Below are 12,877 nucleotides of genomic sequence, written 5' to 3'. Positions count from 1 at the left end.
GAATGTACTTAGAACTGCCCGCCCGCGCGCTCCTCGCGTCACTTCCGGGGCGGTGGTGAGAACGAGGCTCACTTCTGTCCGTGGGGGGAGCTGCGGCGGTGGCGGTGCAGGAGCCCGGGCAGGGGTGCGGAGGGACCGACGGACGCACGGGCGGGCGGCCGGGAGCCATGGAGCGCGGCCCTGGGGCCCGGGGGCGCGGGCCGGGGTGGGCTTCCCATGGCACGACATGGAGACCTGTGGTTGCGAGGCTCCCTGGGGCTCGGCTTGGACCGTGATGGGGCTGGGCCCTGGCCTCCTAACGGGGCTGCTGTCTGGGGCGGTAGCTGGGGGGGCTCTCTCCCCCCTGCCCGTGACTCGGAGCACCCCCACCCCTCCCCTGCTGGGCCAGGCCGGGCGGCGTTGTTGGCGGGGGTCCCGGTGGAGGCCCGGCCGGGGCGGCGCCCGCCATGAACGGGCTGTCGCTGAGTGAGCTCTGCTGCCTCTTCTGCTGCCCACCCTGCCCCGGCCGCATCGCTGCTAAGCTCGCCTTCCTGCCGCCGGAGGCCACCTACTCCCTGGTGCCTGAGCCCGAGCCGGGGCCTGGTGGGGCCAGGGCCGCCCCCTTGGGGACCCTGCGGGCCTCCTCGGGCGCACGCAGGCGCTGGAAGCTGCACCTGATGGAGCGTGCCGACTTCCAGTACAGCCAGCGCGAGCTGGACACCATCGAGGTCTTCCCCACCAAGAGCGCCCGCGGCAACCGCGTCTCCTGCATGTATGTTCGCTGCGTGCCTGGTGCCAGGTACACGGTCCTCTTCTCGCACGGCAATGCCGTGGACCTGGGCCAGATGAGCAGCTTCTACATTGGCCTGGGCTCCCGCCTCCACTGCAACATCTTCTCCTACGACTACTCTGGCTATGGTGCCAGCTCGGGCAGGCCTTCCGAGAGGAACCTCTATGCCGACATCGACGCCGCCTGGCAGGCCCTGCGCACCAGGTGAAGGCGACCCTGGGGGCAGCTCAGCCTGGGCACACCCAAGAGGGGACCAGGCCGGGGGCCGGGGGGCGGGCTTCCCTGGGAGGAAGGTGGGCGGCCCTGCAGGAGGGGAGCCACAGTGGATGCACAGGGCCAGAGAGCCGGACAGGCGAGCTTGGGTGTGCAGGTGCCGCCTCCACATGGCTGAGGTGTGGCCAGGCGGTCCTCCCACACCCTGGCCTGTGGAGCCAGGCTCCCTGGGAACCCCTGGCCTGAGAATGGGAAGGGGCTGAGCTTGTCCCAGGGGCGTGGATGCCACCCGGCGGGAGGGAGTGGGTGGTGGTCTGGGGGTCTGTGCACGTGTGGCTGGAAGCCCATCGGCCGAGACAGCACTTGGGGCCAAGTGAGACGAGGCTGCTGCATCCAGGTCCGGAGGCCTGGCCCATGAGGCCCTGTGGCTGCGGAGCTTGGCCATCCTGGGGCAGGGCCTACAGGGTAAGGTGCAGACCCGCAGCACACATCCGAGGTCTGGGCCAGCCTCGATTCCAGATCCAGCCCTCCTAGTCATCCACGTCCCCAGCCCTGCGCTTGCCTGGGCCCTTCACCGGTGTTTGAGCACCGCCCGGGCCAGTGCTGCTTTGGACGAGGAGAGCCGGGTGGGCCTCTGGTGGCTTTTCCTGCTCTCCATCCACTGGGGCTGTCTCGTCCTGGCCCTGCCCAGCCCACTGGTCTGACCTGCTCCCACAGGGACCAGGCACAGCTCTGAGAAGTCAGAGACCCTAGGGAGGTGGGGTCGTCGTTGCCTTGGTGATATGCAGGCAGTCCCTGCTGTGGGCCTGGGAGCTGGTCCCCTGGCACCACCCTGGCTCTGGGGGCCTCCCAGCAGTGTGGGACACTGACACCAATCACCACTTCATGCGACTTCCTTGGCCCCTCCTGTCTCTACTGCCTAGGCCACTGGCAGAGTCACACCCGCCATGGCCACCTCTGAGCTCTGTCTACTCGGCCATCTGTCCTACTGCCACTTTGTCCTGCAGGAACCTAGGCCCAGAGCTGTGAGGGGGAGGCCAGAGCATGCCCAGGGCCTCCACTGGGGATGTGTCCTGTTCATTTGAATGGTGACATCCAGGTGGCAGCTGGGGACTCCTGCTTGTAGCAGGTGACAGGGCTGGGCTGGCTCAGCACACTACTGACCATGGCTGCCAGGGAGCAGGCCAGGGAGGCTGAGGCAGAGCTGGGGCCACAGGCACAAGCCAGGCAGCATCCTTTGGGGCATGGCTGAGTGGTGAGCTGTGGAGTGCTGCCAGGAGGCTGGGATTCCAGGCCAGGGACGGGGACAGCCCTGCTGGTGGAGTCCGAATGCCAGGCAGAGGGGACGCACACCTGCCCATGCTCCTGCCTTGCAAGAGGGCATCTGCCTGGGATCAGAGCCTAGAGTGTGTGGGAGGAGAGTTGTGGGGTCCCGGCATGGGCAGGGTGGCAGGTGGGTCCTGCATGGTTGGGACTGGGCACAAGGAGGCCTTGTAACTGGTGCTGGATCAGCTGGGTCAGGGACCACACACCAATGACCTGGGGGTGGGGGTGGCCCTGGGTGGGAGCTGGTGGTGCTGAGGTGGCCGAGGACTTGTCCACTCCCAAGGGAAGGTGCTGGTGGGAGGGGGTGACACCTCCACAGCCACCACCCTCGATGCTGACCTGGGTTGCACTGGCATCTCATTGGGCGTGGGGACTCCGAGAGTCCAAAATTGGGTGGAGACATTTGGGGACACAGCTGCCTGAATTCCTCATGGCCAAGGGGTTGGGCAAGGGCTGCAGGGAGGAAGAGTGTCCGCTGTCCTGGCCAGTGCACCAGGAACGGCTTTCTAACCCGGGCAGGAAGGCGTGAAGCATTCAGGATGTGCGGGCCACACAGTTCCCAGTGTGCACCTAGGGGTGACCAGGAGGAGGAGAGGCGCCAGGGCCTCCCCTACCCCCGCCCCAGGGGCACTCCGTAGGCGGGATCCCTGCAGATCCTAGCTAGGAAACGCCAGTGAACTGCAGCGCAGGGAACGGGGCGGGGCCGCTGGCTTCACCCACCGCCGCGGTGTTGGGGGCTGGGGGTGGCCCTCGGGACTGGTGTGGAGCCTGGGCCTGACCCACTGACTTGGCTGAGTGGGGAGACTGGAGGGTCGCATTCGGAGCTGGGCCCGGGGACACCCGCTGGTGGGAAGGGTGCGCGCGCGTCGGAGGCCGCGGCTGACCCTGCTCCGGCGCTGCCAGGTACGGCATCAGCCCGGACAGCATCATCCTGTACGGGCAGAGCATCGGCACGGTGCCCACCGTGGACCTAGCTTCGCGCTACGAGTGTGCCGCGGTGGTGCTGCACTCGCCGCTCACCTCGGGCATGCGCGTCGCCTTCCCCGACACCAAGACCTACTGCTTTGACGCCTTCCCTAAGTGAGCGCCCGGGCGGGGACGGGGGCGGGGCGGGGCCCGGGCCGGGCGCGGCCCGGGCCGGGCGCGAAGTCTCACCCGCTCCACGCCCCTCCTGCAGCATCGAGAAGGTGTCCAAGATCACGTCGCCCGTGCTCATCATCCACGGCACGGAGGACGAGGTGATCGACTTCTCGCACGGGCTGGCGCTCTACGAGCGCTGCCCCAAGGCGGTGGAGCCGCTGTGGGTGGAGGGCGCCGGGCACAAAGACATCGAGCTCTACAGCCAGTACCTGGAGCATCTGCGTCGCTTCATCTCCCAGGAGCTGCCCAGCCAGCGCGCCTAGCGGCGGCCCCAACCGGCCGGACCTCAGCAATAAGGCGGCCCCCGGACCTCACCCCGCGCCGGCCCCCCAGGGGCTGCATGTGAACCCCCCGGGCGGCTCAGGGGACCCCGCCCCGACCCAGGGGCTGTGGACGATGTACAGGCAACAGAGCTATGCACTCCTTTCCTTTTGGAAGCAAGAAGAAAATATGTGAAAACGGAAATTAAAGATTTAAAATTAAAAAAAAAAAAAAAGAATGTACTTAGAACTTCCGAAACCATCAAACCCCAAATATAAGAGAACAGAAACAAATACAGAAGTCTACCCATAACTCACACGGGCTGCCACAGGAGCTTTCTACTCCAGGAGAAAAAGGAATTCAATACGTTGTCTTGAGCTAATTGGCAAATGATTTATATCATCAACTCACGGCTTACCTCAATGCAAACTTCCTCTGGGTTAAAAAGAAAGGCCCAGAAGTCCTAGAAGTATGTGTAGGCAACAATTTCTAGAATCTTGGGGGGCCGTGTAGAAGACTATTATAATAAGCAGAACAAATAAATAGAAAAAAATAAAAATACACTACAAAAAACAGACACATTTGGCCAAAAAAAAAAAAAAATGCGATTTCAGCATTCATCAAGAGGACCATCTGTTATTCATCACCGTATCGGTGTCCCAGTGCACATGTTTTTAGATCTCAAGACGTTTCTGTTACAAGAGAAAGCTTTATCTGGCCCCAGTGGAATATTCTTCACAAGACTGAGGTATATTTGGCAGTAGTAGAATGTTCTTAAGGCAGTCGAATCTGATTTTCCATTACTTCATGTGAAATGTTTACATCTGAGTTCGCAAACGAGGTGATCTGTTTCTTCTCAATTATTTTAATTTTATTCTCCTTGTCTGAATTTGGAATCATGGTTGTGTTGAGTTCATGAAAGCAAGTGGAAATTTTTTTGTTTGTTTGTTTGTTTTGGAGAAGGAGTCTCACTCTGTCACCCAGGCTGGAGTACAGTGGCACGATCTCGGCTCACTGAACCTCCACCTCCACCTCCTGGGTTCAAGCAATTCTCCTGCCTCAGCCTCCCAAGTAGCTGGGATTACAGGCATGCGCCACCACATCCGGCTATTTTTTTTTTTTTTTTTTTAGTAGAGACGGGGTTTTGCCATGTTTGCCCGGCTGGTCTCGAACTCCTGAGCTCAGGTGATCCACCCTCCTTGGCCTCCCAAAGTGCTGGGATTACAGGCGTGAGCCACCGCGCCTGGCCAGTAAATGGAAATTCTGTGTGCCTATCCATTCTTCTGATCACTATGTATAAAACAAGCTTGTTCAACCCACAGCCTGTTGGCCCCATGCGGCCCAGGATGGCTTTGAATACAGCTCAATGCAAATGTGTAAACTTCCTGAAAACATAATGAGAATTTTTTGAAAATTTTTATTTAGCTCATTGGCTATCGTTAGTGTTAGAGTATTTTATGTGTGGCCCAAGACAATTCTTCTTCTTCCAATGTGGCCCAGGGAAGCCAAAAGGTTGGACACCCCTGATGTCTTTGCTCTTAAGTACATGAAAATAATTTGCAGCTTAATTTTTCATAAAGACTCAATAGGGTACTCATGCTTTTAAGGGAAAAATGCCATGATTGCGTCCTCCATGTCCTCCTTGTGGTCACAATATCTAATCTGGGGTGATTTTCCATCTATCCTTGTATGTGTGCTGGAGCCCACCGGCATGCAGAGAGAAAGAAAGAGAAAGGAGAAGGAAGGAAATAAAGAGACAGGAGACAGCGAAGAAACCAGCCATTTCATGGGAGACCCCACTGTAATGTTGGATGTGGGGAGTTTTCTCTCCTTGCTTTAAAATTTCTGTGTTATTCTCCCTCCCCAGTTCCTGGATTTTGCCTGAAAGGGACTTGGATTTGCAAGAAATTCATTTACTTATTTTTTTCTCAAAAAATGAATTTATTCTAATCACCTTAGAAATTAAGGTTTATTTTCATTTTCCAATTTCCTATGTTGGGTGTTTAGTTAGTTTTTTTTTCCTTTCTGTTACATGAGAAAAGTAATTAACCTCTAGGTACAGATTTGGCCACATCTGCTGGAGTTGCACCACGCTATTCATTTTCATTTTGCCCACATCTGCTATCACTGATTATACACGGTTCATTTTCATTATTAAAAATTATTATTATTGTTATAGGAGTGTTTCCTTCTAGCCCTAGCTCCAGTGTGTAATTGAAATTTTATTGTATCTTGGTGAATGTTGTTTGTGCGATTTCTATTTCTTGAATTAGCTGAAGTTTTTTTGGTGATCTTTTAAAAACATTTTTCAACACTGGGAAAAATGCATGAATTCATTCCTTTAACGAATATTTACCAAGCATTTACTGTGCACTTGTGGAAAAGTCCTCGTCTGTACCAAGCTTGATGCCATCTACTGCTTCTTTCCCTGGTTCCCCTCAGGGCAGCTTTGACAAAGACTGGAAATGTTTGGACTGTCCCAGCCAGGAGGATGCTGTCTTACACAGTGGGTGGAGGCCGAGGTGTTTCCAAAGAGAAGCCATGACAAGTAATTATTCCGGCCAGATGCCACGAGTGTTGCAGTCAACACGTCCTGCCTCCACACCAGGAATCCTGCAGCCCTGGATAGCCTCACTCCATGTTGATCTATAGAATCTCACATAAACTGTTAGTCAAAAGAACCTTAGCACCTTCTCTGACCATGTCCATAAGTATTTGAAATGGAAGTTGAGGCTTTCTGTGGGATTCAAGGGAGTTGCCCAATGTGTTGATTTCAGCATCGAAAATGAATGCCTGGTGTCTTCCAACTGGTAAACTCTTCATTACCCAGGCCTAGTGATTTTGTTTCATACAAGATAATCACCCTGAACGTGCGAGTTATAACTGCCCATCTCAATTTTTAAACTGGGTCATTTGCTTAATGTTATCTTTTCTAAACTCTACTCCAAAAAGGCTTTCTTTAAAAAAATCTGTCAGCATCAATATTTCTCAGTGGGAGGGGTGTGGTTGAAGCATGTATATTTTGGGCATAACTGCTATATTTCACACTCCTGCTGACAACTTCTCTTACATTTTTATGGCTTTTGACTTTCTTCTTTGTTTTCTCCATTTTATACATAAAAAGTTTTATTTTAATCTACTGCAATGAATTTGATTATTTACACTCAATTTAAAATTTCTGTTTGAGGCCACCTTTATGGTTCCGAAATCTGCAGGTAATGTTTCCATTTGTAAATTCACAAATAAGGTGGTATTTATTGTAACATCCCTAGGTAAGTTAAGGAATTTTGAGTTTTGTATTACCCACACCCCTATCTCATTATTAACTATACCTGGGATTGATTTATTTAATGTTAAGTGTCTCTTTTTTAAATGTTTTATTTGCATTAAACTGTCCAAGCACATGGCACAGTTGTTGAGCCTTGCGTCTCATAGATGTACACTCTGATTTATGATCAGACATCGCATTCCTTGGTGGTTTACCTGGGACAGAGGCGGTGCCTTGGCCTGGGAGCCCCTCTGGACAGAGTCCACCCTGTCTGCACCCCTCCTGGGTGTTATTATCAGAGACAAGTAAGTCCAACAGAAGAAAAGTTACAAATGAACACAGAAAAATATCAGCAATGTTCCCCCCTGGTTATTTCCTCCACCTTTCCCTTCCCTGGTCCTGTGTCTCAGTGTTGGTCGCATTACGAGATGCAGGATCGCATCCCAGCTCTTCTCCCCAGGTGCCCCGCACACCACTCCCTGAGAGCAGCTCCCTCCCCAGGGGCCCTGCACACCCTGCCCTGACAGCAGCTCCCTCCCCAGGGGCTCTGCACACCCTGCCCTGACAGCAGCTCCCTCCCCAGGGGCCCTGCACACCCCTCCCTGAGAACAGCTCCCTCCCCAGGGGCTTTGCACACCCTGCCCTGAGAACAGCTCCCTCCCCAGGAGCTCTGTAGATCCCCCTCTGAGAGCAGCTCCCTCCCCAGGAGCTCTGTAGATCCCCCTCTGAGAGCAGCTCCCTCCCCAGGTGCTCTGAACTCCCCTCCCTGACAGCAGTTCCCCACCCCAGGGGCTCTGCACACCCTTCCCAGAGAGCAGCCTTTTCAGGTACCCTGGAAGGAGAAGCGTCCAGAGCCCAGAGTTTCCCCTGGATTTCTTGGTAGTGCTTCCTCGCTGGAGCCTTAATGTTGGGCTGGGGAATCAGATCTGGCTGCATTTTATTATTTCCAGGAAGGATTCTCCCTCCACAGCTGGCTTGGATATGTTAATCTCCAATACTAACACCCAGGATGATTCTGGAGGCCGTCTCTGCAGGGTGAGTGGTGTAGTATCCAGCCTGGGGACTTCTACCCCAAGTGTGCTCCCCTGGGACACCAAGTTTACCCAGAGGTGCCCAACCTGGTGAGAAAGGAGACAACATGGGGCCAAGACACCCTCGTTTCCAGCTCTTCCTCTTCAGGCCTCCCTGGGAAAGCACCTCCCCATGGTGTCTCCCTGTGGCCTTTTGGGTATGACAGAAACCACCACCTGCTCTGGCCTCCTAGTGCCTGAGGCTTCTGAGCCCCCTACAGAGCCGCCTCCCACCCGGGAGCCCTGATGGGCCTCCCTGTGTGCCCTCAGCATGCTGGTGTGGAGACCATGCACGTGGTTGATTCCATTTCCTCTATTGCTCTGTCTCCTGGACTCAACAGGAACCTGCATCTGGTCATTCCCTTTCCCCCAAGGCCAGGCCCCACATCTGCACACAGTGTTTTCTGATTCATATTTAAATAACTCTTTTGTTTTGTTTTCTGAGTCTGTTTTCTTCTCTCATGACTCGGCTTCACCAAGAGAAGAATGTGTGCCCGTGTTGTGGGAGCTGTTTCCTCTCATGTCTGCTGGAGACCAAGGGAAGGTTCTTGTCAGGCCCTGGCCTCCTCCCACCAGTGTCCATCAGAAGGTGGCACTTCCAGGACCTTCCACAGTGGCTCCGCCTCTCCCATCTATACCTGGGTGCTGGAGAACCACAGCTGCCATCTGCACCTGGGGCCAGGTGGAAGGGGGAGCCCTTTTCCGACTTCCCATTGCCTGCAGAGGTCACTGAAAGACAAGCTCCCATGAGCCGGGTCTCCATGGCCCTCACCCCATCACCATCTATGTTGTGGAATTGTGTGGTCACTCTGAACCTGCCGCTGTTTACGGCACCATCAGCTCCACAGAATCTGCATTTCTATGCAGGAAATCTGCAAGGGGGCCTTGGGCCCCGGTCTCTCTGCCTGTGCCACCCTCCCTGAGATGTGGGCTCCAGGCAATGGGCCTTATGGAAGAGGGAGGCCACCTCGGCAGAGCCAGGGGAGGAGGGGAAGGTGGGCTTCTCCACCCATCTGGTCCCCTGAGGGGCTGCCTCATGGCTCAAAATGACCTCATCATGGTTCTATTTCTTCCCCAGTTGCCAGCTGGGGTGGCCGCGGAGCACACACACCTCTGCTCCCATCCCTGGTGTCCAGACCCACGTAGGCATTGAGACTCAGGAGTGCAGGGGTTTTCTGTTCACAAATTTAAAGGAATTAATGATAAAATTCCTAATTGTTTTTTAAAAATACTGTTTGTAAGTCAACTTTTCTTCAGTGCACACACTGAGCATATAAAGTCTTAGAGTCCATCGTTATCATGACTTTAAATACAAGTTAAAGAAGGCAATGCACCACATCCACCTCCTTTTAATTTTGCTGCTATTTGGATGTCTTTGATCAATTTCAGGATGGGGGGAGTACTCCCAAAGTAAAATGTAGTAAAGATTTTCTTTTTCCTGGAGTAATTTATTTGAAATCATTAAAATCAACAAGTTCACAGTTGTTACCTCCTAATGGTTATTGAGCCTGATTCTGCCTCCTAGAGATTGTCATTTGGAGGGAAATCAGTCCTCCTGTCCCTTTAGCTTTACTGAAATTCAAGGTCAATGCACGTTGGCTTTATCTGAGGATAGGAGGCATTTCCAAATTGCCCCAGAGCTTAGGTTCAAAAAATGTATAGCTTAATTAATAAAAATCATTGTTAAACCACACAATTAACATCTTAGCCCAAAACTAAGCCTGTAGTGAAACTCCTAGTTGTGCTAATGGATAGACTTAGTAAACCTTCATTGAGTCTCTACTATGTGCCAGATACATGTTATTATTACTATTATGTCTATTGTTGCCAGATGCAAGTGTTAAGGACAAACTGCCTTTGCCCTCACAAAGGGCTACCAAGAATATCCTTAAATAAAATAAATCGGCATTTACCAAATAAGAAATAAAGGTGAAAACAAGCACATCAATTATGTCCATGTGTCAGGGCAGCATACAAAAGACTTCTGGCCACCTATGTGAGGTTGTCAAAGATTACAAAGCATCCTCTGGCTCCCAACCAACCTGTGTGTGCAGGAATCCAGCCTCCCTAGTTCCCACAGGTGCTGGCTGGGATGCAAACTGGGCAGGCAGATTACAGGTACCACTGGCATTGTAGAAACAGTGCTTAAAAGTCAGTGGCCACTCTACCGATTCCACCCCCATGGACTTGCCCCAAGGAAGTGGTCAGAAAAGTATGAAGGGTTGTGTTTGCAGTGCTTTCTCATTGAAAAGTTAGCAAGCAAGGGCCATGCTCACTCCTGTAATCCCAGCACTTTGGGAGGCCGAGGCAGGTGGATCACCTGAGATCAGGAGTTCGAGATCAGCCTGGCCAACATGGGGAAACCCTGTCTCTACTGAAAAAACAAAAATTAGCCGGGCGTGGTCTTGGGTGCCTATAATTCCGGCTACTCAGGAGGCTGAGGCAGGAGAATTGCTTGAACCTGGGAGGCGGAGTTTGCAGTGAGCTGAGATCATGCCACTGCACTCCAGCCTGGGCGACAAGAGCAAAAATCCGTCCCCACATGCCCCCACACAAAAAAGTTAGCAAGCAAGGATGTGTCCAGCAACAGTGCAGTGGCCACACAGATGATGGTGCACCCACATAATCCAGTGCCATGTGGCTCTTGGCAATGGCGGAGCACCCATTCATCGACATCGGAACATGTGTCTCGTACAGCAAGTAAAAAGGAAAATGATCTATGAGATTGTGCCCAAAATATAATCGACATTTTTATGGGAAACTATCTATGTATCTACCCATGCAAACACACAGAAACCAAACATCTGAAATTTTATCCACATGAACTATGACAGTCTTGGCTTACTTCAGAGCAGGGAAGAGGGCTCACCTGGACAGAGGGTGAAGTGTGCCACTGTCCTCTGGAGCAGGAGGGCTGGAAGGTGGAAGGAGAAAAGCCTGACTATGGAGTGAGAGGAGAGAAACGGAGGCCATTTACAGGTAGGCACCATCATGGTTCCCCACTGCAGAAGACAGAGCAAGTCCAGAGGAAACCATCTGAAAATACCAACTATGCCCTTCTGGGTGCTCCTCTGCCAACTACGCCGTCCTCGGAAATGAAGAGGGGTTGGGTGTCATCCGTCTCTCAGGAAGATAAACTCAGTGCCCTGTGCTCTGTTCCCATCCCATGCTGCTAGAATTAAAATCACTATGAAGCATCAGACGCTTGGCAGGTGACAGCATCATACCCCCAGCCAAGTCCCCTGCAAAGGGAATCTCCTCCCTTCTCCACCACGCCCCATGAAGCCAGGATCCTTTAAGCCCACGTGGAATGAGAGGACAGACTTGATGCATATTCTTTTCCTCCAGTTATATCTCTTGGAAATTCTCTTATCAGCACCTTTTGCTAAACATATGATAGGGGACAACCCAAAAAAAATGGAGGAAGTGAACTGAGACATGAGCCCCAGCAAGGAGGATGTTGGCTGAGTCCACAGTGCCTCACAGAGGGATTTTACCTGCTACTCGAGGTGTAAAATGACTCTGTAAGTGGTCTCTGTCCTTGCGAACTCTGCAAATCACTGGGAAGCAGAGAGCTGTCCACTCAGGTGGACACTGTAGCCAAAGCTGAAAACGTGTTCCCTTCTCTCTTTCCATTCTTACTGTGTCAATCTCTGGAGTCCCTGCAACCCAGCAGAGGATTTGCAATGGGATTACATGACAGCATCAGTGTGAATGCCTAAAGCCATCATATAAGAAAATGCTAACTCTGTACCAGAGTCCACGTCAATAAGCCCACTCCCATTATCAAAGTCTTGTGGATTTTTTTGTTTATTTGTTTTAGTTTTTTTGATGGAGACTTGCTCTGTCTCTCAAGCTGGAGTGCAGTGGTATGATCTCAGCTCAATGCAACCTCTGCTGCCCGGGTTCAAGCAATTCTCCTGCCTCAATCTCCTGAGTAGCTGGGATTACAGGTGTGCACCACCACACCTGGCTAATTTTTGTATTTTTAGTAGAGACAGCGTTTCACCATGTTGGCCAGGCTGGTCTCGAACCTCTGACCTGAAGTAATCCACCCACCTTGGTCTCCCAAAGTGCTGGGATTATAGGTGTGAGTTACAGTGCCCGGCCCCATTATCAAAGTTTTGGGGAGAAACTAAAACCTTTTCAAGTTAAGCTCTCAATACCAAAAGAAAAAGGTCCAAGAATAAATTTTGTTATTAGTTATATATATGTTGATTAAAACCCTCTCTCAGTCCTCATTCTCACAGTCTTCCCTGGGAGGCCCCAAGTCTGGGTGGTGGGATTCCCAGGCAGCCCCTGGGGATGGGAGTGGGCCCCTCAGGACCTCAGAGGCTGGGTTTGTGCCATTCTTTAGAGCTTTGTCTCATTTTCCAAGGTGTTCTGATCTTGGCCAGGGAAGAGGGATGTCAGTTATGGAATCCCATCAGAGACTCCAGCACTGGAAACTTATGCCGACTTTACAGATGTAGAGACTGAGTCTTGACGAGCTTTGCAGCATGGTGTCTCAGTAGCTGACCAAAGCCAGGCTCAAACTCCTGCCTTCCTGACTCCAAGCACTGATTCTTCCAGTCCTGCAGCAGCTCATGGATGGGGTGCATAGGGCCTGACTCCAAGGACTGGTTCTTCCAGTCCTGCAGCAGCTCATGGATGGGGTGCATAGGGTCAGAGGGGCCCACATCGGCACTCAAGGGAGCCAGAGGAATGTTCAAGTCCAGGCTCTAACAGAAACCATCTTGAACCCCTGCACAGATGTACATAAGCAGGAGTCCTTGGTAACTTCCCCTACATGCAGGATTGTGACATTGGCGACTTTTTACTAAAAGGACT

At 52.7% G+C, this 12,877-nt stretch overlaps 1 protein-coding gene across 1 annotated transcript; it reads left to right on the top strand.

The window, feature by feature from the left end:
• The first annotated feature begins 429 nt into the window (after positions 1-429).
• LOC115933037 (alpha/beta hydrolase domain-containing protein 17A-like) lies at positions 430-3,915 on the top strand. Its single transcript, XM_055362479.2, has 3 exons — positions 430-973; positions 3,212-3,388; positions 3,486-3,915. Exons 1-3 carry the CDS (start codon positions 447-449, stop codon positions 3,709-3,711), a joined length of 930 nt encoding a protein of 309 aa, XP_055218454.2. The 5' UTR covers positions 430-446; the 3' UTR covers positions 3,712-3,915.
• Positions 3,916-12,877: the final 8,962 nt, after the last annotated feature.

Source organism: Gorilla gorilla, chromosome 14 (assembly GCF_029281585.2).
Source record: "Gorilla gorilla gorilla isolate KB3781 chromosome 14, NHGRI_mGorGor1-v2.1_pri, whole genome shotgun sequence".
Lineage (NCBI taxonomy): Eukaryota > Metazoa > Chordata > Mammalia > Primates > Hominidae > Gorilla > Gorilla gorilla.
Note: the sequence above shows the minus strand (reverse complement) of the source record. Positions and strands in the feature narration are given on the sequence as shown.

Coding starts and splice junctions, on each gene's coding strand:
- LOC115933037 (XM_055362479.2), top strand. CDS start 447: ATGAACGGGCTGTCGCTGAGTGAGCTCTGCTGCCTCTTCTGCTGCCCA. Junction 974..3,211: donor TGGCAGGCCCTGCGCACCAG/GTGAAGGCGACC, acceptor CGGCGCTGCCAG/GTACGGCATCAGCCCGGACA. Junction 3,389..3,485: donor TGCTTTGACGCCTTCCCTAA/GTGAGCGCCCGG, acceptor CCCCTCCTGCAG/CATCGAGAAGGTGTCCAAGA.